The following is a 21,071-nucleotide window of genomic DNA, read 5'->3' as shown; positions in this document are numbered from 1 at the left end:
ATGTCAACTGTTTACTCCTTTCCATAGATACTGCCTAACCTGCTAACTTCCTCCTGTATTTTGTGCCTGTTGCTCTGCGTTTTCATCATCTACAGAATCTCTTGTGTTTATGATTTACTGCTCCATTGCAAAGTCTATTCTAGGGGAACCTACCCTGAAGACGTTTAAAACTTCTTCAGGGAAGACCATCTTTCACTGCTCCCCTTCTGTGATCTCTGCTGCCCTCCAACTCTTTGACCATGTGCTCGCCCAGATCTGCTACCACAGGCACGTACCTTTCCTGGGAACTTGTCACCACCTGTTGCCTGCCAACTTGTACTCTTTTCCCCTCCCTCCCACCTTCTCTGGCTTCTTCTCCCTTCCTTTCCAGTCCTGCTGAAGGGTCTCAGCCTGAAACGCTGACTCTTTATTCTTTTCCGTGGTTGCTGCGAGAGCTACTGAGTTCCAGCATTTAGCATGCATTACTCTGTATCTAAATATCACAGTTAACAGCCACTGCTTTATGAGGTATCTATACAGCTTTGTGTCTGTGTGTATGCGCGTACCCGTGAATGCGCTCACGTCTATGGATCTCAGTATTGCACAGGGGAGAACTAGACTAAAATGTTTGTCCAACTATCCAGAGAATATGAGAACTCCACAGCCTGTTGTGCTTGAAAAGCACTGCTGGCTTTAAAAAATTAACAAGATGGAATGAAAATGGTCTGTTTTGTTTTAACCAGTGCAGCATCAGTAGGAATGTTAAAGGCCCGCAAACCAATTTGACCAGTCATGTCACTGTGGCCAGGTGTGTCTCTTTCTTCCTGTTCAACAGTCTCTCAAACTTGAGGGTAGCTTGCTTCTGCCTCAAAGACTCAACATATATTTATTATCAAAGTACGGATGCAGTATACAACTTTGAGAGTCTTCTTCCTGCAGACAGCCATGAAACAAAGTGGTACCTTGGAACCAGTTCAAAGAAACCCAGTGCGCAAAAAAAAACCAACAAATCAAGCAAGCGGCAAAAAAAAAACGAGCGAATAACGCAGAATATTAAACATCGAAATGCAGAGTCCCTGAAACGATCTAGGAATGTTCAGTTTTATAGGTTTTCAAATGGCTTTTGAGTTAAGTGCAGAAAGCACAGACTCTTCTGCACTTGGGACAGGAGGTGGCCAATTGAATAGACAAATGGGAGTCAATGAGATTATTACATTTCTTCAAGAGAGCTTTGTGTACATTATTTGAAAATTTTCTTTAAAGACCAAAGGTTTGCTTTATTTGACACATGCATGTTGAAACATACAGAGAAATGCATCAAAACCTGCCTCTCGCTTTTTTTTGCACTACCTTACTCTTCATTTTTCTATTTTCTATTTATGATTTATAATTTAAATTTTTAATATTTTTAATATTTACTATCGATTTGTAATCCAGGGAGCAGGAAGCGCAGAATCAAATATCGCTGTGATGATTGTACGTTTTAGTATCAATTGTTTGGCGACAATAAAGTATAAGTAAGTATAAGTATTTGCATCAACAGCCACTGTAGTGCGAATACGTGCTGCGGACAGCCCGCAAATGTCGCCATGTTTCCAGCACCGATGTAGTATGCCCACAACATACTGACCCTAACCCATTCATCTTTGGAATGTTGGAGGAAACCCATGTGATCAAGGCGACAATATACAAACTCCTTACTGACTGCAGCGAGAATCGAATCCCAATCTTACAAATAGCGCTGTAAAGTGTTATATTGACGGCTATGCTACCATGCTGCCCCCATACCGTTCCTCCTTCTGCCTGGTAATGTCATCCTATCAGAGAGCTTGAAATAAAGCTTTTGTTTTGGGGTCTGGTGTTGGGCAAGTGAGTGATGTGACATGCCCAGTGTGGTCCACTTTATGAGGCTGAAACACCAACTCATTTTTGCCTTCACAGATGCTGCCTGCCCTGCTGAGTATTTACAGCATTTTCTGTTTTTGATCTTAGAATTACAAAATCTGCAATTATTTTTGATTTTTGTCTTAAAGCATCCACTCAATTGAAATACGGGGAAGTAGTCGCTATATGCCACATGACTCAGAAACCCAGATATAGGATATCTGACTGTAATGAATTTAAAAATATGACATTAGCATGCATTTCTCTGTCTAGTCTTTCATTCTAAATTTGTAAATATCACTGGGAGAATTCAACAAGAAGTGGGTGAATCTGGGGAATTCATTGCTACAGAGTGAGGTGGAGGCCAAGTCGTTTGGTGTATGTAAGGCAGAGATTAATCGGTTCTTTGCTGGTGTGAGGCCAAGTGTTACAGGGAGAAGGTGGGAGAATGGGCTTAAGAGAAAGTAAAATAAGAGAAACGTTTAGAGCGATGCTATTACTGGAGTTCAATGCCAACGTCATCTGTAAAGAGCTTGTACCATTCTTCCCCATGGGTTTCCTCCCACAGTCCAAAGACATGTGGGTGGAGGTTAATTAGTCATTGCAAGTTGCCCTGTGATTAGGCTAGGGTTAGACAGGTGTGTTGCTGGGCAGCGTGGTTTGTTGTGCTAGAAGGGCTTGTCTCTAAATGGATAAATAAAAATAGTCAGTGATGATTGAACGGCAAAGCTGACTCAATGGACTGAATGGTCTAATTCTATTATAGGATGGTGATATCTGCTGTAGAAAGACAAGCAAACTGATGACTGAATTCTTTTTTTCCCCCAGTGACGTACCTGGTGTGCACACAGATGAGAGTGGTTCGAGAGTTCACGGTTCCCTACCTCACAACTTCCAACGAAAGCCAGATATCCATCACGGGTAGGTTCAGGGTTGTAGAGTCAAACAGCACCTAGCAGGCTCTTGGGCCCAACTCATTGATGCTGTCTTGAGCTAAGCTCATTTACCTGCTTTTGGCCCAGGTACCTCCAGTGGAAGAGCTCCCAATCTTTTTAATGCCATGGACCAATACCATTAAGCAAAGGGTCTATGGCCCCCGGTTGGGAACCCCTGCCCTAATCCTTTTCCATCCATGTACTTGTACAAATATCTTTTGAATATTTTATACAATTTTATTGTTTGAATTTTGTTGTGTTTTGTTGCATGTCACGCCAATACGCCACAGCAAATTTCTAATACATCTGCGTACATTGCACTTTCTTTGTGGAAAAACTCTTCCAAGCGTTCACTTTAAATTTTCCTTCTCGCCTTAAACCTGTGTCTCCTTGTGCTAGGGTCGCTGAATGCTGGGACAAAGATTGCCAACATTCACGTTATTTTTGCCCCTTATGATTTTATAAAACTTTGTAGCATCGTCCTTCAGCCTTCTATGCTCCAGGGAAAACAGCCTCACTTTATTCAGGCTGAATTTCGTCTACCAGAATAACAAATTCCCAAGATGTCCCACTTCAGACTTTGCTCTTCTTTCCTGTCCGGGTGGCAGGGTGGAGATACGTCCTAGCAAAGGAGGTGTAAAGTTCTCCTGTCTGTGAGTCTGCAGGTCACCCTTGGGCAAGGTGTAGCATCTGCTTAGCACCTCTCCCACCCCCCAGTCAGGGTCACGTGAAGCCATGGGGGTAGGTGGTGGATGGTCGTATGAGCAGCTGGTGCAAATTAGAAGCCCTGGTTATGCAACCACTGACGCCAGGCAGACAATCTCTGAAGAATATTGATGATGGCTGGGGTCACCTGTCTTGTAACGATACTGCTCAAAAGAAGACATTGCCAAACCACTACCACTTCTGTAGAAAACTTTGCCAAGAAAAATCATGGTCATGTAGACCATGATTGTCCATGTCATACAACATGGCACATAATGATCATAAGACCATAAGACAAAGGAGCAGAAGTAGGCCATTCGGCCCATCGAGTCTGCTCCGCCATTTTATCATGAGCTGATCCATTTTATCCTATTTAGTCCCAGTGCCCCGCCTTCTCACCATAACCTATGATGCCCTGGCTACTCAGATACCTATCAATCTCTGCCTTAAATATGCCCAATGACTTGGCTTCCACTGCTGCCCGTGGCAACAAATTCCATAGATTCACCACCCTCTGACTAAAAAAATTTCTTCGCATTTCTGTTCTGAAAGGGTGCCCTTCAATCCTGAAGTTATGTCCTCTCATACTAGACTCCCCCATCATGGGAAACAACTTTGCCACATCCACTCTGTCCATGCCTTTTAACATTCGAAATGTTCCTATGAGGTCTCCCCTCATTCTTCTAAACAAGGAATACAGTCCAAGAGTGGACAAACGTTCCTCATATGTTAACCCTCTCATTCCCGGAATCATTCTCGTGAATCTTCTCTGTACCCTCTCCAACGTCAGCACATCCTTTCTTAAATAAGGAGACCAAAACGGCCCACAGTACTCCAAGTGAGGTCTCACCAGTGCCTTATAGAGCCTCAACATCACATCCCTGCTCCTATACTCTATTCCTCTAGAAATGAATGCCAACATTGCATTTGCCTTCTTCACTACTGACTCAACCTGGAGGTTAACTTTAAGGGAATCCTGTACGAGGACTCCCAAGTCCCGTTGCATCTCAGAACTTTGAATTCTTTCCCCATTTAAATACTAGTCTGCCTGTTTATTTTTTCTGCCAAAGTGCATAACCATACACTTTCCAACATTGTACTTCATTTGCCACTTCTCTGCCCATTCTTCCAATCTATCCAAGTCTCTCTGCAGACTCTCCGTTTCCTCAGCACTACTGGCCCCTCCACCTATCTTCGTATCGTCAGCAAACTTAGCCACAAAGCCATCTATTCCATAATCCAGATCGTTGATGTACAATGTAAAAAGAAGCGGCCCCAACACTGATCCCTGTGGAACACCACTGGTAACCAGCAGCCAACCAGAATTGGATCCCTTTATTCCCACTCTCTGTTTCCTGCCAATCAGCCAACGCTCTATCCACGTATGTAACTTTCCTGTAATTCCATGGGCTCTTATCTTGTTAAGTAGCCTCACGTGTGGCCGCTTGTCAAAGGCCTTCTGAAATTCCAAATATACAACATCCACTGCATCTCCCTTGTCTAGCCTACTGGTAATTTCCTCAAAAAATTGTAATAGGTTTGTCAGGCAGGATTTTCCTTTAAGGAATCCATGCTGAGTTCTGCCTATCTTGTCATATGCCTCCAGGTACTCTGTAACCTCATCCTTGACAATCGACTCCAACAACTTCCCAACCACGGATGTCAAGCTAACAGGTCTATAATTTCCTTTTTGCTTCCTTGCCCCCTTCTTAAATAGCGGAGTGACATTTACAATCTTCCAGTCTTCCGAAACCATGCCAGAATCTATCGACTTTTGAAAGATCATCGCTAATGCCTTCTCAATCTCCACAGCTACTTCCTTCAGAACACGAGGGTGCATTCCATCTGGTCCAGGAGGTTTATCGACCTTTAGCCTATTCAGCTTCCTGGGTACTTTCTCTGTCGTAATTGTGACTGCGCACACTTCTCTTCCCTGCCACCCTTGAGTGTCCGGTATCCTGCTGTCTTCCTCAGTGAAGACTGATGCAAAATACTTGTTCAGTTCCTCTGCCATCTCCTCATCTCCCATTACGATTTCTCCAGTATCATTTTCTATCGGTCCTATATCTATTCTCACCTGTCTTTTACTCTTTATATACTTGAAAAAGCTTTTAGTATCCTCTTTGATATTATTTGCTAGTTTCCTTTCATAGTTAATCTTTTCTCTCTTAATGACCTTCTTGGTTTCCTTTTGTAAGGTTTTAAAAACTTCCCAATCCTCTGTCTTCCCACTAATTTTTGCTTCCTTGTATGCCCTCTCCTTAGCTTTAACTTTGGCTTTGACTTCTCTTGTCAACCACAGTTGCATCCTTTTTCCACTCGAAAATTTCTTCTTTTTTGGAATGTACCTGTCTTGCACATTCCTCATTTTTCGCATAAACTCCAGCCACTGCTGCTCTGCCGTCTTTCCCGCCAGTGTCTCTTTCCAGTCAACTTTGGCCAGTTCCTCTCTCATGCCACTGTAATTTCCTTTACTCCACTGAAACACCGACACATCAGATTTCGGCTTCTCTTTTTCTAATTTCACAGTGAACTCAGTCATGTTATGATCACTGCCTCCTAAGGGTTCCTTCATTTCAATCTCTCCAATCACCTCCGGTTCATTACACAATACCCAATCCAGTACAGCCGATCCCCTAGTGGGCTCAACAACAAGCTGTTCTAAAGAGCCATCTCGCAGACATTCTACAAATTCTCTCTCTTGAGATCCAGTGCCGACCTGATTTTTCCAATCTACTCGCATGTTAAAATCCCTCACAATTATCATAACACTGCCCTTCTGACAAGCCTTTTCTATTTCCAGTTGTAATTTGTAGTCCACAGCACTGCAGCTGTTTGGAGGCCTATAAATAACTGCCCTCAGGGTCTTTTTACCCCTGCTATTCCTTAGCTCAACCCATAAAGATTCTGCACCTTCCGATCCTATATCACCTCTTTCTAATGATTTAATATCATTTCGTACCAATGAAGCCACGCCTCCCCCTCTGCCTACCTTCCTATCCTTCCGATGCACCGTGTATCCTTGGACGTTCAGCCCCCAGAGACATGCATCCTTTAGCCAGGTCTCAGTGATGGCCACAATATCATACCTGCCAACCTGTAGCTGTACAACAAGATCATCCACCTTATTCCTTATGCTGCGTGCATTTAAGTACAACACCTTAAGACCAGTATTTGATACTTTTTGCTTTGATTTCACTGCAACTTTATTGCACTTCAACTCATCCCAATGGCTACCCATTTGCCCCATCACCTACCTGTCTTTCCTGACATCTTTACTGCTCACTATCTTAGATTTATTTCTGTTTTCCCCTTCCTCCGCTCTATCATTCCGGTTCCCATTCCCCTGCCAAATTAGTTTAAACCCTCCCTAACAGCTCTATTAAACTTTCCCGCCAGGATATTGGTCCCCTTCGGGTTCAGGTGTAACCTGTCCTTTTTGAACAGGTCATACTTCCCCCAGAAGAGATCCCAATTATCCAAGAATCTGAAGCCCTGCCCCCTACACCAGTCTCTCAGCCAGGCATTCATCTGCCTGATCCGACTATTCTTGCCCTCGCTAGCACGTGGATGATGTCATATGACACAGCAAAAAAAATGATGATATCATTAAACACCATAATGATGATGATGATGATGTTCTTCTTAAATTATGCTTTGCAAAACAAAAAAAATCACAAGCCTGTTTTCAGACCTATCGATAATAACATTCAAAAAGCTGAAGGAACTCAAAGAGCCTGCTGGCATCTATGGAAGGAAATGAAAAGTCACCGTTTTGGGTCGAGACCCTTCATCTGGCTGAATATGTCCACGTGCCCGCTCTAGATGAAGGGTCTCAGCTGAATTGTCCATTGCCCATTTCCCTCCAAAGATGCTGCTGGACTCACTGATTCCTCCAGCAATGTGTGTGTTCCTGCAGATTTCACTATCTGCAGTCTCTTGTGGATCCAGCAATAACAGTATAGGGTTTTAACAGCTGCCTATATGATTCTGCACAGTCCACTGCATTTTAATAGGGTTTTGTACTTCCCTTCGCATCGCATTCATATTGTCACAGATAGGGGATAGATAAATGAACAGAAGGCTGCAATTCAATCTGCGGATTCAAATATCAAACGATTCATTTTCGCTTTCCTTCTGTAGGTCTGAGTTGTCATCTGAAACCTATTGAACTAAGTTACAGACTAATTTCTCCCTGACAGTGCCCTTTGTATTTCTGTTCCTAACTTCACAGCTTGCAAGTATAAACCACAAAGGGAATACCTGTATAAAGGAATAGTCTTTCCTTGCTCAGATGTGGTTTTTTTGTGTATATAGAAGAGCTTGAAGTTTTGCATACAAAACAAATGACTGGAGGAACTCAACATGATAAGCAGTGTCTGTGAAAGAAAAGAATGGTTAACGTTTTGGGCCAAAACCCTGCATCAGTACTCTGGTGAAATAAAAGCAGACTCCCTCTTCAGGAGAGCCTTTGAGGGATGCTTCCTAGTTATTCATCCATGAGGACCCCAGCTTTGTCATGGTTTGGAGGTTTATCTGCCTCAATGACCCAGAGAGCTATGTTGGCTGAAGTCAAGGCTTTATGCTTTGGCTTTTGGTAGGGTCACCTATGCCGAACAGGTCAAAGGGTAGATGCCAGACTAAAAGTGGTCCACTGGTCCTCCAGATACAAGGGCTCTGCTCAGGGCTAACAACCCTGTTTGATAAAACAAAATTGTTACAGAAACAGCAATGAAGAATCCTTCTACATCAGAGTATTCCTGAGTCTCCACCAGGAACTTGCATGACTGACAATAGTGAAAACTGAGCTACTAACATGATAATGGATGCCCTGAACACCACCTGAATTGGAGGACCTTCATTCATCAGCAATCACTCGTAGTCGAGTGTGATTCTTCGCCTGGTGGTTGATCTGGTCACTTGTGGGTCTTGAGATGATTGAAGAGGCCAATCCATGATCCACAAGTCCTTTTGCAGTGGTGGTTGGTGTAAGTTATTGAGGTGGTGGTGGATGTAGCTGGTTGTGCCTTTCCCAGTCTCTCCTTACGTTGAAGCCGCTTGGTTTCAGCGGCACAGTGCCGGTATTATTCAAGCTGTGCTGTCCCCTCATAGGCAGTCCTTCTCCAGCTTTTCCTATCCTGTGCTAATTTGTCCCATCCATTCAAGTTGATTTGGCACTTCCTCAGGCGGGTCCTGATATTGCCCTTGATTGCTATTTCTGCCCTCCTGGAGCGTGCTTTGCATCCTTGAGTTGGCCGAAAAGAAGTTGCTTAGGGAGACAGGCACAAGGATGAAGTGGCCGACCCATCACAATTGGCGTTGAGTCACGATTGTGGCTATGGAGTTAATATTAGCTTCCTCCAGGGTGCTGGAGTTAGTATGCCTGTTCTTCTAGCTAACTCTCAGAATTTTTTAGAGGTATCTTTGCCGTTAGGTTTCTAGGGACATTTTGTGCCTGCTCCAAGTTGTCCATGACTCAGCTCCATGTAGTAAGGAGGGGAGGACTAGCTTTATAGGCGAGAAGCTTAGTGTTAGTCTTGGTATCCTGATCTTCAAAAATCTTCTTTCTCAGCCTGGCAAAAGCTCCCCTCGCACAGCCTTCTCTGTGATTTATTTAAAGGTCAATGTTGATTCTTGAAGAAAGAAGGCTGCCAAGATTGGGAAATGATCAATGTTCTCCAGAAGGATATTGTCAACTTGTATGGTTGAAGGTTTAGGAGCTTGATCTGGAGCAGGCTGGTGCAGGACTTGGGTGTTCTTGATGTTTAGATCAAGTCCCAGGAGCTTGTATGCTCCAGCAAAAGCACCCATGATGCACTGCAGATCCTCCTCAGGGACAGCTACGATGGCGTTGTCGCCTGCATATTGGAGATCCATGATTGAAGTAGTTGGTGCCTTGCTCTTTGCCTTGAACCTGTTAAGATTAAAGAGCACCCAGTCTGTCCTATAGAGAATCTGGACTCCTTGTGGGTACTAGCACCTTATGGTGGAGAGGCTTGTGTAATCCTGAAAACCTGAGAACGATGTTGTCTGGAGCTTAGTGGCAAGGTCAAGGAGGAGGATCCTGATGAAGCATGGTCCAACTGGGACCTCAATGGTGGAGCAGGCGGAAGATGGTGGTAAACTAGAGTCTCCAGAATCTTAGACCTATGAGGATCACCACAAGGTTCTGAAGATGGAGGAAGGCTGCGGCAGAAGAGGGCCCCCCATCATCTTGTTCTCCATGCCACGGGGATTTGACCCTTTCTCTGTCAAAGGCCATGTGTTGGCTGCTTGTGCATCAGTCTCCCCACATGAGAAGACCTGATGCACAGGCGTTTCTCCTAGTTTGGTAATCTGATCGACCAACTTGGGGAAAGCCCTATGGTGACCTGGAAGTGGTGACTGGAGCAGGACAGCGAGGTCTGGGAGCTCCCAGCCACAACCTGGCACGCAGATGGTGTGTGTTAGATACAGCATGTTGCTCTTGGACTGAGGCAGATAGAGCTTTTTGGCAGTTGCACCCATGACTGAGCAGCCCTATTCAGAACCTGTTCTGCTCACCTGGGGAAGGGGCTAGAAAGTGTGCCCAAAAAGTAGCCTGCCTCCACACTCCTGACTGGATTACCATGTGCAGTGGGATCACCAAACTGCGGTCTGAAACAGAAGTGTATGAATTTTGGAGTCTAGAATGGGAAGACACTTATGGACAGAGAAACCAGTGATCCTGCTGAAAGACGTACTGCGTTCATCTCAAGAGAGCTGAGAAGTTTCCAAATTGACGTTGCTGCCCTTTCTGAAATGCGATTGGCCAAAGAAGGACAATTGAAGGAGGGGAAAGCTAATTTCCCCTTCCTTTTCTGGAAGAGGAAATCAGCTGATGAACCCAGAATCTACGGAGCTGGATTCATCATAAAGTAAAGCATCGTCAGTCACCTCTCCAAGTTGCCAGTTGACATTGATGAATGCCTCATGACAGTGTGCTTTCAGCTCACTTACAACCAGATAGCTACAGCTGTGACTGCCTGCGCTCCAGCCCTGGACTTACCAGACAATGTTAGGGAGACCTTCTACACCGACCTAGACGGCATACTATCAGGTATTTCGAAGGACAATTAAGGTCACGATGACACTAAAAACCACCATCCTTGATACTTGTAAAAACATCATTGGATACAAGACCAGGAAAAACAAAGATTAGTTTGATAAAAATTACAATGAAATATAAGAGCTGATCAACAACAGAAGGAAAGCTTTCTGTGCCTGGCAGAAGGACATCAACTGCAAGGCAAAAAGAGAAGCCCACTCCAAAGCTAAGGCCTTAGTCCAGCAGAGAGTAAGGGAAATAAAGAATCAGTGGTGGACTGAGAGAGCTCTAGAAATACAGCAGCCTGCTGACTCGGGTGATATCAGGGGTTTCTTCATTGCCACCAAGGCAGTGCGTGGCCCTAACCATCGTGGCCTAAACCCCCTTCACTCCAAAGATGGACAAAGGCTGCTAAAGGACAATGATGCCATCAATTCTCAATAGAAGGATCACTTTCAGGACCTACTTAATTGTAGCATCACTGTTGACATTGAAGTCATCGACCAGCTCCCACAGTGGTCCATCAAAGGAGGATATGAATAAGCCTCCTGGTGTCAAAGAGTTGGAGATGGCTTGCAAGAAATTGAGGAACAACAAGGCCACTGCACCTGATGGAATCCAAGCAGAAATCATCAAGGAAGGTGGGACAGAACTTTTAGATCATATTCATGACCTGCCTGTCAAGATCTGGGACCAGGAGAAGATTCCAGCGGAACCCGGGGGCACCCTGATTGTCACACTCTTCAAAAGGGGTGACAAAGCTGACTGCAGAAACTATTGAGGCATCTCCCTCCTCTCTACAACAGGAAAGGTGCTCACCCAATTTTTACGTGACCGGCTTTCACCTCTGGCAGAAGATCACCTGCCTGAGTCTAATTGTGGCTTCCATTCAGCCAGAGGAACATCTGACATGATTTTTACAGCACGTCAATTGTAGGAGAAAGCCCAGGAACAAAATCTCCCACTTTATAAGGCCTTCGTAGACCTTACAAAAGCATTTGACTCTGTAAATTGTGCTGCCCTTTGACAGGTACAGTCCAAAATTGGGTGCCTAGAGAAATTCCTCAAAATTCTGCAGCTCTTACACAATGATCTGCAGCTCTTACGCAATGATAAGAGTGCAACAGTCATCAGCAATAGTGGCTCTGAAATGGCACCTTTTAAGGTTGAGACTGGGATCAGACAGGGGTGCATCATTGCCCCAACTCTGTTTGCCGTTTTCATAGCTACCATTCTTCACGTCACAGGCCAAGACCTCCCATGAGGATCTTCATTACTGACCTAAATGCTAGTGGCATAACAGGCAGTAAATAAGTAATCTCCTGGTTGTTGTTGGATGGATCTACCTATGACAATTTATCAGCAGCTCTGAAACCTAGAAATTGAAAATAGATCCATCCGTGGCAGTTCAGACATGGAATCAACACAAGCGTTGATTTGATCCACTATACCTACTCTGGCGCTGTAACGAAAGTTACCAATTGATTGTCCTACCTCTGCTCTTCCCCACAGTCTTGCTAATGTCCTTTCAACTAAACACACAATCCGCTTAAATTCCGTCTTTCCCCGAATTTCATTCAGTACATGCTGGTTCACAATAACTCCCTGATTTTAGATAGAGGAATGAGTTCTCATCTCCTTATCTCAGTCGTGTGAAATCTGTGCTGCCATGTTACCAACCCTCTGGCATTCAATAAGATTATGCGTCCTTGGCCTCAGTTCTACCTTCCTGTCTGTCCCCTGTAACTCATGACTTATTCTAATCCGTTATGTTGACAGCTCTTTCTGTTAATTTTCAGGGCACCACAAAGGACAGCCATACACTCAGGACCCGAAGGTGCAGCACTTCATTCAGTGGGTGAAAGGGCAGCAGGAGAAGGATCTGCTGAGGAGGTCGGTCATTGGCGGCCATTACTCATTTCCCCCAGCACCCCGCCTCTTCCAGGATTACTGCAAAAATCTCAATGGTGAGAAACAGAATGAGATTTACTATCACCGACTTAAATTACACGAAAGGAATTATGGGAAGCATGAGAGGGTGGAGAGGAGATTTACCAGAATTATAGAGAGGGTGTCTTATGTCGTTACGTGAACGAGCTAGGGCTTTTGGATTTGGAGCCGAGGAGGATGAGAGGTGAATAGGGCGGATGATAGATGTTGTCTTCTTGAGGCAGCCTATAGATACTACCAATGGCGGGAAGGATGTGCCCACGATGTAAATTATTTGGTAGAGTTTACTAATCTAAAGCTTCTCATGTTCCTAAGCGACACACACAAAATGTTGAGGGAACTCAGCAGGTCAGAGAGCATCTATGGAAGTTAATAAAAAAAAAAGTCAAGGTTTCAGGCTGTGACCTTCCTTCAGGACTGAAAAGGAAGGGGGAAGACACTGGAATAAAAAGATTGGTGGGGGGGGGGGCTGGGAAGGAGGGCAGCTGGAAGGTGATAGGTAAAGCCAAGCAGTTAGAAAAGGTAAAGGGCTGGAGAGGAAGGAATCTGATAGGAGAGGAGAGTGGACCATTAGAGAGAGGGAAGGAGGAGGGGACCCAGGGGAGATGATAGACAGGTGAGAAGAAGTAAGGGGCCACAGTGAGGAATAGAAGAAGAGGGGAGGGAGTGGGAAACATTTTTTTACTGGAAGGAGGAATCTCTATTCATGTCATCGGGTTGGAGGCTACCCAGGAAGAAAATAAGGTGGTGCTTCTCCACCCTGAGGTTGGCCTCATCTTGACACAAGAGGAGGCCATGGACCAACATATCAGAACAGGAATAGGAATCAGAATTAAAGTGTCTGGCTACTGGGAAGTTCTGCTTTTGGCAGATGTTGTGGAGGTGCTCGACGAAGTGGCCCCCAATGTATAATAGGTCTTTAGAGAAGCTCACATCGAGACTTCCGGGTCATCAAGGGAATGGTGGCGTAAGGAAAAGGTCTCTTGACAAAAAAGAAGGTAAACTGCCCCAAAATCGAAATTAGACAAATACTTAATATTGTATAACTATATTAATAAATGAGGCAAAGATGATGTCTAAGAACAAGATTAAAAAGTCCGCTCAGAAGGCTGATAAACACAAAGAGACGCAGCAAGGCGACGGGCCTAGCTCCCCCACGGCAAGCCAGGATGGAGATAATGAGGAGGAATCGGTGAATCTGTCTTTGATTCTCAGAGAGATTCGCGAGTTCCGACAAGATAACAGCAAACAGCTGGAGGATATTAAAGGAGAAATAGTAAAAACTAATTCGAGGATAGATGAAGCTGAAGCGAGGATTGTAGGAATTGAGGAGAAGCTACAAAGTGCAGAGGAAGTGATAGCAGAAATGCTAAAGCTACAAGAGCAGCTCCAGTGGAAGCTAATAGACCAAGAAGGCCGCTCAAGAAGGGAAAATGTGAGGATCTACGGAGTTCCCGAAGGAACTGAAGGTAAACCCGGATTGATGATTCCCTTGTGGAGAAACTGCTTAGAGAGAACCTTGATATACCGGACGCAAAAGACCTACAGATAGAAAGGGCTCACCACGCGTTGGCACCACAGCCTCCGGCAGGTGCCCAGCCCAGATCGATTCTGGTCAGATTTCTCAGTTACAGAACGAAGGAAGAGGTGCTTAAACGGGCATGGCAAAAGAAAGGTTTCATGTGGAGCAACTGTAAAATCAGCTTAGACCACGATTACGCACCGGGGATCCTTGCCAGACAGAAGGAATATGTGGAAACACGGAGGGTCCTGAAGGAAAACAACATCAGATTTCAGACCCTGTATCCAGCTCGGCTGAGAGTCTTTTACAACGAAGGGACAAAAACTTATGCTACGGCGGAGGAGGCAACATTGGACTTGGCAGACCGGGGACTACCTATTAAAGTTATCACCCAACCGGAGTCACTACTGGAGAGGATTCGGCAGAAGTCGTGGCAGCCAGTGTGGCGAAGACGCTCCACGTGAACCAGGGTGTCAAACTACAAGGAAAAGCTGCAAATATTCAGACGCGAATGTACAGAGAATATAGATTAATTAAGAGAAATGACTGAAAAGAGTAAATCGGACTTAAAGGTAAAATGAAAGCAGGTAGCTGAAAATAAACTAGACGGAATAACTTGAATGATAGCAATATGGTCGAGACATAAATAGGAGAAAAGTCTCTATGATTATTGAAACTGCTGAGGGCCCTCTGACACAGGGTGAAGATAGAGGTTATCCCCCTGAACTAGGGCGGGTCGGTGCTCAGGCCTCACTGTTGGAAGTCGGGGAAAATTTTCAAATGTTATACATTTAAAAATGCCTAGGGTATGGTTATATGTTTTGGTTTACTGTTGAGAAGGGATAGCTTACTGTTTGGTTAGAAAAGGAGCATTTTTTTCCCTACTAGTTAGATGACTCGCCTAATGATTTATACTGCTCTTCTCATCAACACAGTAATGTCACTAACATAAGCACCCCTGGTCTAAATGTTTACTGTTTTTGTTTTTTTTTGGGAAAATAGAGAATGAACACAAGTAAAGGAAAAGATTTGGGAAAGGGATAAAAAATGATAAAATTAAGTAAGTAAGTACGTAGGGATTGGACAATTATGTTTGGGGGTAGGAGCAAACATGAACAAGTTAGGATATAAACACCTACAATGGTTGTTACATAGGCTTACATACAACATTTTGGACCAGAAAGAAATGGTCCAGAAGAGATATATGGAAATTATTATTAATCCATTATTATTACTATTTTCCTTAAGAACTAATATCATTACTTAGCCTAATAGATTAGAATTTCAACTGCACATAATTATCTATTTAAGTGTCTAATTTCTTTTTATATCATCTTAATGTGTACTTTGGAATGTATAAATAATTATAGTTGTACATATGTAAAAAAAAATGGAAAAGGTTTATACATGTGAAAAAAGTTCATGATACTTGTGAATTACTTATCCAAATAAAAATAAAAAATTTAAAAAAAGAGAAGGTCACATCGGGAGCAGCAGACAAGATCCCAGCAGATTTGCAGGTGAAGTTTTGCCACACGTGGGAGAAATGTTTGTGGGCCTGAAGTGAGATGAGGGAGGATTCAGAATCAGGCTTAATGTCACTGGTATATGTTGTGAAATTTGTTATCTTTGTGGCAGCTGTACAATGCAATACGTAATAATTGAAAACAAACATGAATTACAGTAAGTGTGTGCATGTAAATAAAATGAGTTAAATTAAAGAAGTAGTGAGGTAGTGTTCGTGGTTCAATGTCCATTCAGAAATCAGATGGCAGAGGAGAAGAAGTTGTTACTGAATCGTTGAGTGTGTGCCTTCAGGCTCCTGTTGCAATAAGTACAAGGCAGAGATGGGGGTCCTTAATAATAAATGATGCCTTTTTGAAACATAGCTCCTTGAAGATGTCTTGGATACTATGAAGCTGAATGGGCAAGTTATGTTCCTGCATGCTTAAGTTGCTTTACCAGATCCTGACGCAACAGTCAGGATGCTTTCAGTGCTACACCTGGGGTGTTTGGTGACAAGCCAAGCCTCCTTAAACTTTCCAACAAAGTACAGAAGCTGGTGGGCCTTCCTTGTGATTGCTGGGAGCAAGGCAGGTCATCTGATCGGCTCCTGTGACCTACGGTTGTACGACCTTCGAGTAGGTTAAAAGGTCGGCACAACATTGTGCACGGAACTGTGTCTGTACTATGCTGTAATGTTCTATGTTCCATAAGTGTATTATCTTTGGGCAACAGGACAGCGCAAGTTCATATAGTACAAATTACCAAAATAAACAAATAGAGTCATAAACGAAACAATGATTTTGTGTTCATGGACTGTTCAGAAATGCAGAAATAAAAGTTTCTGTATCACTGCATGTGGGCCTTCAGCTTCCGTACCTCCTCCCTGATGGTGATAACAATTAGAGGGCATGTCCTAGGCGGCGAGGGTTGTTAATGATAGACGCCGCTCTGTGTGCCCACACAAACGCATTAGATGCAGTGCATCCCATGGTAAACAGGAGTCACTGGATACTGGAGAAAGGGGATCTGAAGAAGTACCCTGTATTCACCTATATCCCCATACACAACCAGCCTCACAGGTGTGCATGTGTATGGATAGCAAGGAACGGGTGTGCTGACCTCCCAGCTGAAGGTGCGACAGTAACACGACTTTCTCGGCGAGTTGAATGCAGAAGCTTGCTTTGTCCCAGATTGTGAATGGCTCTGTGCCATTTCTATCCCCAAGAGGCTGAACTCGTGATTGGGTGGAGGTGTGGTGGTGATGCTACTGACTTCCAATTCACAATCAGAGTATGAGGGTGCACAGGAACCAAGGAGCAAAGGCTGTCCGCTGGGGAGGCTCATTGTCCTCCCCTGACAGGTTGAGGAATCCCACCTGATCCAAATCCACTCAGCGACCACTTTTATTAGGTACCTCCTGTACTCATATAGCAGGTACCTAATAAAGTGGCCACTGAGTGTATTTTCATGGTCTTCTGCTGCTGTAGCCCATCCACTTCAAGGTTTGACGTGTTGTACATTCAGAGATGCTCTTCCGCACACCATTGTTGCTGATTTCCATTACTGTCGCCTTCTTGTCAGCTTCAACCAGTCAGGCCATTCCCCTCTGACCTCTCACATTGACAAGGTGTTTTCAACCACAGAACTGCTGCTCACTGGATGTTTCTGATTTTTGAACGATTCTTTGTAAACTCTAGAGATTGTTGGGTGTGAAAATCCCAGGAGATCGACAGTTTCTAAGGTACTCAAACCACCCAGTCTGACACCAACAATCATTCCACGGTCACATTTCTTCCCCATTCTGATGCTTGGTCTAAACAACAACTGAACCTCTTGACCATATCTGCATGCTTTCATGCATTGAGTTGCAATCACATGATTGGCTGATTAGATATTTGCATTAACGAGCAGGTGTATAGGTGTACCTAATAAAGTGGCACTCTGTGTATATACCGTCAGGGGCTGTGTTCACTGCTGCCATATCCATATAAAAATATCTTGCATGCATTATCACATTAACGTTGTCATGGGATCATGGCAACAGGTAGCACATAGAGTTGTGCAACACAGTAATAAGCCCCTTTGGCCCATTAAATGTGTGCTGATCTTTTAGACAGTCCTACTCTAGAATTATAGAATCGCACAGTTACAATATCAGCAACCTGGTTTCAATTCTGCTATTGTCTGTAAGAGTCCCCGTGACCTGTGATGCTGCTCCAGGTAAGTATTTCCTTGCACCTGTGTATACATGCTGTTGTGCAGATGGCAATAAACATGCTTGTTTATTTTGGTGGGTTGTTGGGTTACTTACGGGTTACGTGTAGTTTAATCTTGCATCTGCAATGATTTTTCATTCCCCAGCTGAGGTTGTCTTGACCTCCACAAGTGACCTGATGAAGGTGATTACGGGTCTGCATTACAGGGAGCATCGGCGGATTACGCTGCAGGCAATCATTGCTGCCGTCCGATTCATCAGACACGCAGCGTCGGGAAACGGAACTGATCATGTGCAGGTAAGCACAGTTAATGTATTGGCTCCTGGTGTGTGTCTGGCTCCGTACTGGTTTAGCATTCATTTCCAGCATTCTAGAATATGGAAGTAAGGATGTAATGCTGACGGTTGACAAGGCAGTGGTCAGAAGACATATGGAGTATTGTGAGCAGTTTTGGGCCACATCCAAGAGAGGATGTGCTGGCAATGGAGAGGGTCCAGTGGTGGCTCATGAGAACGATTGCAGGAATGAAAGGGTTAATGCATGAGGTTTATTTGATGGCTATTGGCCTGTATGCCTCAGAATAAGTAATTTGTAGGTATGCTACACTGGCACTGGAAACATGGGATGGTAACACTTGTGGACTGTCCAGCGCAATCCTTGGACTGTGTTGGTCACTGACACAAGCAACCTATTGCACGGTGTGCTGTGCTGCTTTAATGTATGTGTGACAAATAAGGTTGATCTTTATACCATGTTTGCCCAAACAACAACGTGATAAATAGGTTATTTTTTAGCACGTAGACCGAGTGTTCCATACTGGTCAACAATAGGGCCAATGGATCAAAGCAGATGGAGACTCGTTCAACCACTTTGTGTCCCTCGATGCCATCCTCAAGTGTTGGCTTCTGGATAGCCACGTCCTGAAAATCCACAGACGGTCTCTTTATTGGACAGTTTGAGGATGTTTGAGGTAGAGCCGTAGATGTAGTGTATATGGATTTTAGCAAGGCATTTAATAAGGTACCCCATGCAAGGCTTATTGAGAAAGTAAGGAGGCATGGGATCCAAGGGGACCTTGCTTTGTGGATCCAGAATTGGTTTGCCCAGAGAAGGCAAAGAGTGGTTGTAGACGGGTCATATTCTTCATGGGGGCCGGTGACCAGTGGTGTGCCTCAGGGATCTGTTCTGGGACCCCTACTCTTTGTGATTTTTATAAATGACCTGGATGAGGAAGTGCAGGAGTGGGTTAGTAAATTTGCTGATGACACAAAGGCTGGGGGTGTTGTGGAAAGCTGTCAGAGGTTACAGCGGGACATTGATAGGATGCAAAACTGGGCTGAGAAGTGGCGGATGGAGTTCAACCCAGATAAGTGTGAGGTGGTTCATTTTGGTAGGTCAAATAGGATGGCAGAATATAGTATTAATAGTAAGACTCTTGGCAGTGTGGAGGATCAGAGGGATCTTGGGGTCCGAGTCCATAAGACACTCAAAGCTGCTATGCAGGTTGACTCTGTGGTTAAGAAGGCATATGGTGCATTGCCCTTCGTCAATCGTGGGATTGAGTTTAGGAGCTGAGAGGTAATGTTGCAGCTATATAGGGTCCTGGTCAGACCCCACTTAGAGTACTGTGCTCAGTCCTGGTTGCCTCACTACAGGAAGGATGTGGAAACCATAGAAAGGGTGCAGAGGAGATTTACAAGGATGTTGTCTGGATTGGGGAGCATGCCTTATGAGAATAGGTTGAGTGAACTCGGCCTTTTCTCCTTGGAGCGATGGAGGATGAGAGGTGACCTGATAGAGGTGTACAAGATAATGAGAGGCATTAATCATGTGGATAGTCAGAGGCTTTTTCCCCAGGGCTGAAATGGCTAGCAGAAGAGGTCGCAATGTTAAGGTGCTTGGAAGTAGGTACAGAGGAGATGTAAGGATGGGTTTTTCACACAGAGAGTGGTCAGTACATGGAATGGGCTGCCAGTGACGGTGCTAGAGACGAATACGATAGGATCTTTTAAGAGACTCTTGTATAGGTATGTGGAGCTTAGAAAAATAGAGGCCTATGGGTAAGCCTAGGTAGTTCTAAGGTAGGCACATGTTTGGCACAGCTTTGTGGGCCGAAGGGCCTGTATTTTGCTGTAGAGCCTGTATTTTGCTGTAGGTTTTCTATGTTTTTATGTTTTCATTGTCTCAATAAGAGTAGTCTGGTGGACAATCTGATTCCACCTGTATTGCTCACACGTAGTACCATGTTAACGTGCACTTGTAATGTATTGTACCGAAACCTGTAACATACACTCAGTGGCCACTTCATGAGGTACACCTCGTTAGTGCAAATATCAGCCAATCATGCGGCAGCAACTCGCTGCATAAAAGTGTGCAGACACGGTCAAAAAGTTCAGTTGTTCAGATCAAACACCGGAATGGGGAAGAAATGACTTAGACCTTGGGCTGATTGTTGGTGCCAGGCAGGGTGGTTTGAGTACCTCAGAAACTGCTGAATTCCTGGGATTTTCACACACAGCAGTCTCTAGAGTTTACAGGGAATGGTTCAAGAATTTAAAACATCCGGTCAGCAGCAGTTCTATGGGTGAAAACACCTTGTTAATGAGAGAGGTCAGAAGAGAATGGCCAGACTGGTTCAAGCTGACAGGAAGGCAACACTAACACAAGTAACCACGCATTACAACAGTGATGTGCAAAAGAGCATCTCTGAATGCACAACATGTCGAAGCTTGAAGTGGCTAGGCTACAATAGTCAATAGGTGCAGGAGTAGACCATTCAGCCCTTCGAGCCAGCACCACCATTCACTGTGATCATGGCTGATCATCCACAATCGGTATCCAGTTCCTGCCTTATCCCCATAACCTTTGATTCCGCTATCTTTAAGAGCTCTATCCATCTCTTTCTTGAAAGCATCCAAAGACTTGGCCTCCGCAGCTTTCTGGGGCAGAGCATTCCATACATCCACCACTCTCTGAGTGAAAAAGTTCTTCCTCAACTCGGTTCTAAATGGCCTACCCCTTATTCTTAAACTGTGGCCTCTGGTTCTGGACTCACCCATCAGTGGGAACATGCTTCCTGCCTCCAGCGTGTGCAATCCCTTAATAATCTTATATGTTTCAATAAGATCCCCTCTCAGCCTTCTACATTCCAGAGTATACAAGCCCAGTCGCTCCAATCTTTTGACATATGACAGTCCCACCATCCCGGGAATTAACCTTGTGAATCTACACTGCACTCCCTCAATAGCAAGAATGTCCTTCCTCAAATTTGGAGACCAAAACTGCACACAGTACTCCAGGTGTGGTCT

The 21,071-nt window shown here is 44.4% G+C and overlaps 1 protein-coding gene across 3 annotated transcripts in view; it reads left to right on the top strand.

Moving 5' to 3' along the window:
• Nucleotides 1-21,071, top strand: part of radx (RPA1 related single stranded DNA binding protein) — a 72,556-nt gene that overhangs the window by 21,924 nt on the left and 29,561 nt on the right. For all 3 annotated transcript variants that reach the window (XM_072271032.1, XM_072271033.1, XM_072271031.1), the window contains exons 8-10: nucleotides 2,692-2,784; nucleotides 12,369-12,536; nucleotides 17,909-18,060. In XM_072271032.1, the coding sequence (XP_072127133.1) occupies nucleotides 2,692-2,784; nucleotides 12,369-12,536; nucleotides 17,909-18,060 (413 nt within the window). The remainder of the gene's footprint in view (nucleotides 1-2,691; nucleotides 2,785-12,368; nucleotides 12,537-17,908; nucleotides 18,061-21,071) is intronic.

Source organism: Mobula birostris, chromosome 10, assembly GCF_030028105.1.
Source record: "Mobula birostris isolate sMobBir1 chromosome 10, sMobBir1.hap1, whole genome shotgun sequence".
In the NCBI taxonomy this organism is placed as follows: Eukaryota; Metazoa; Chordata; class Chondrichthyes; order Myliobatiformes; family Myliobatidae; genus Mobula; species Mobula birostris.
The sequence above is the reverse complement of the archived record's forward strand: the minus strand, read 5'-3'. Positions and strand labels throughout refer to the sequence as shown.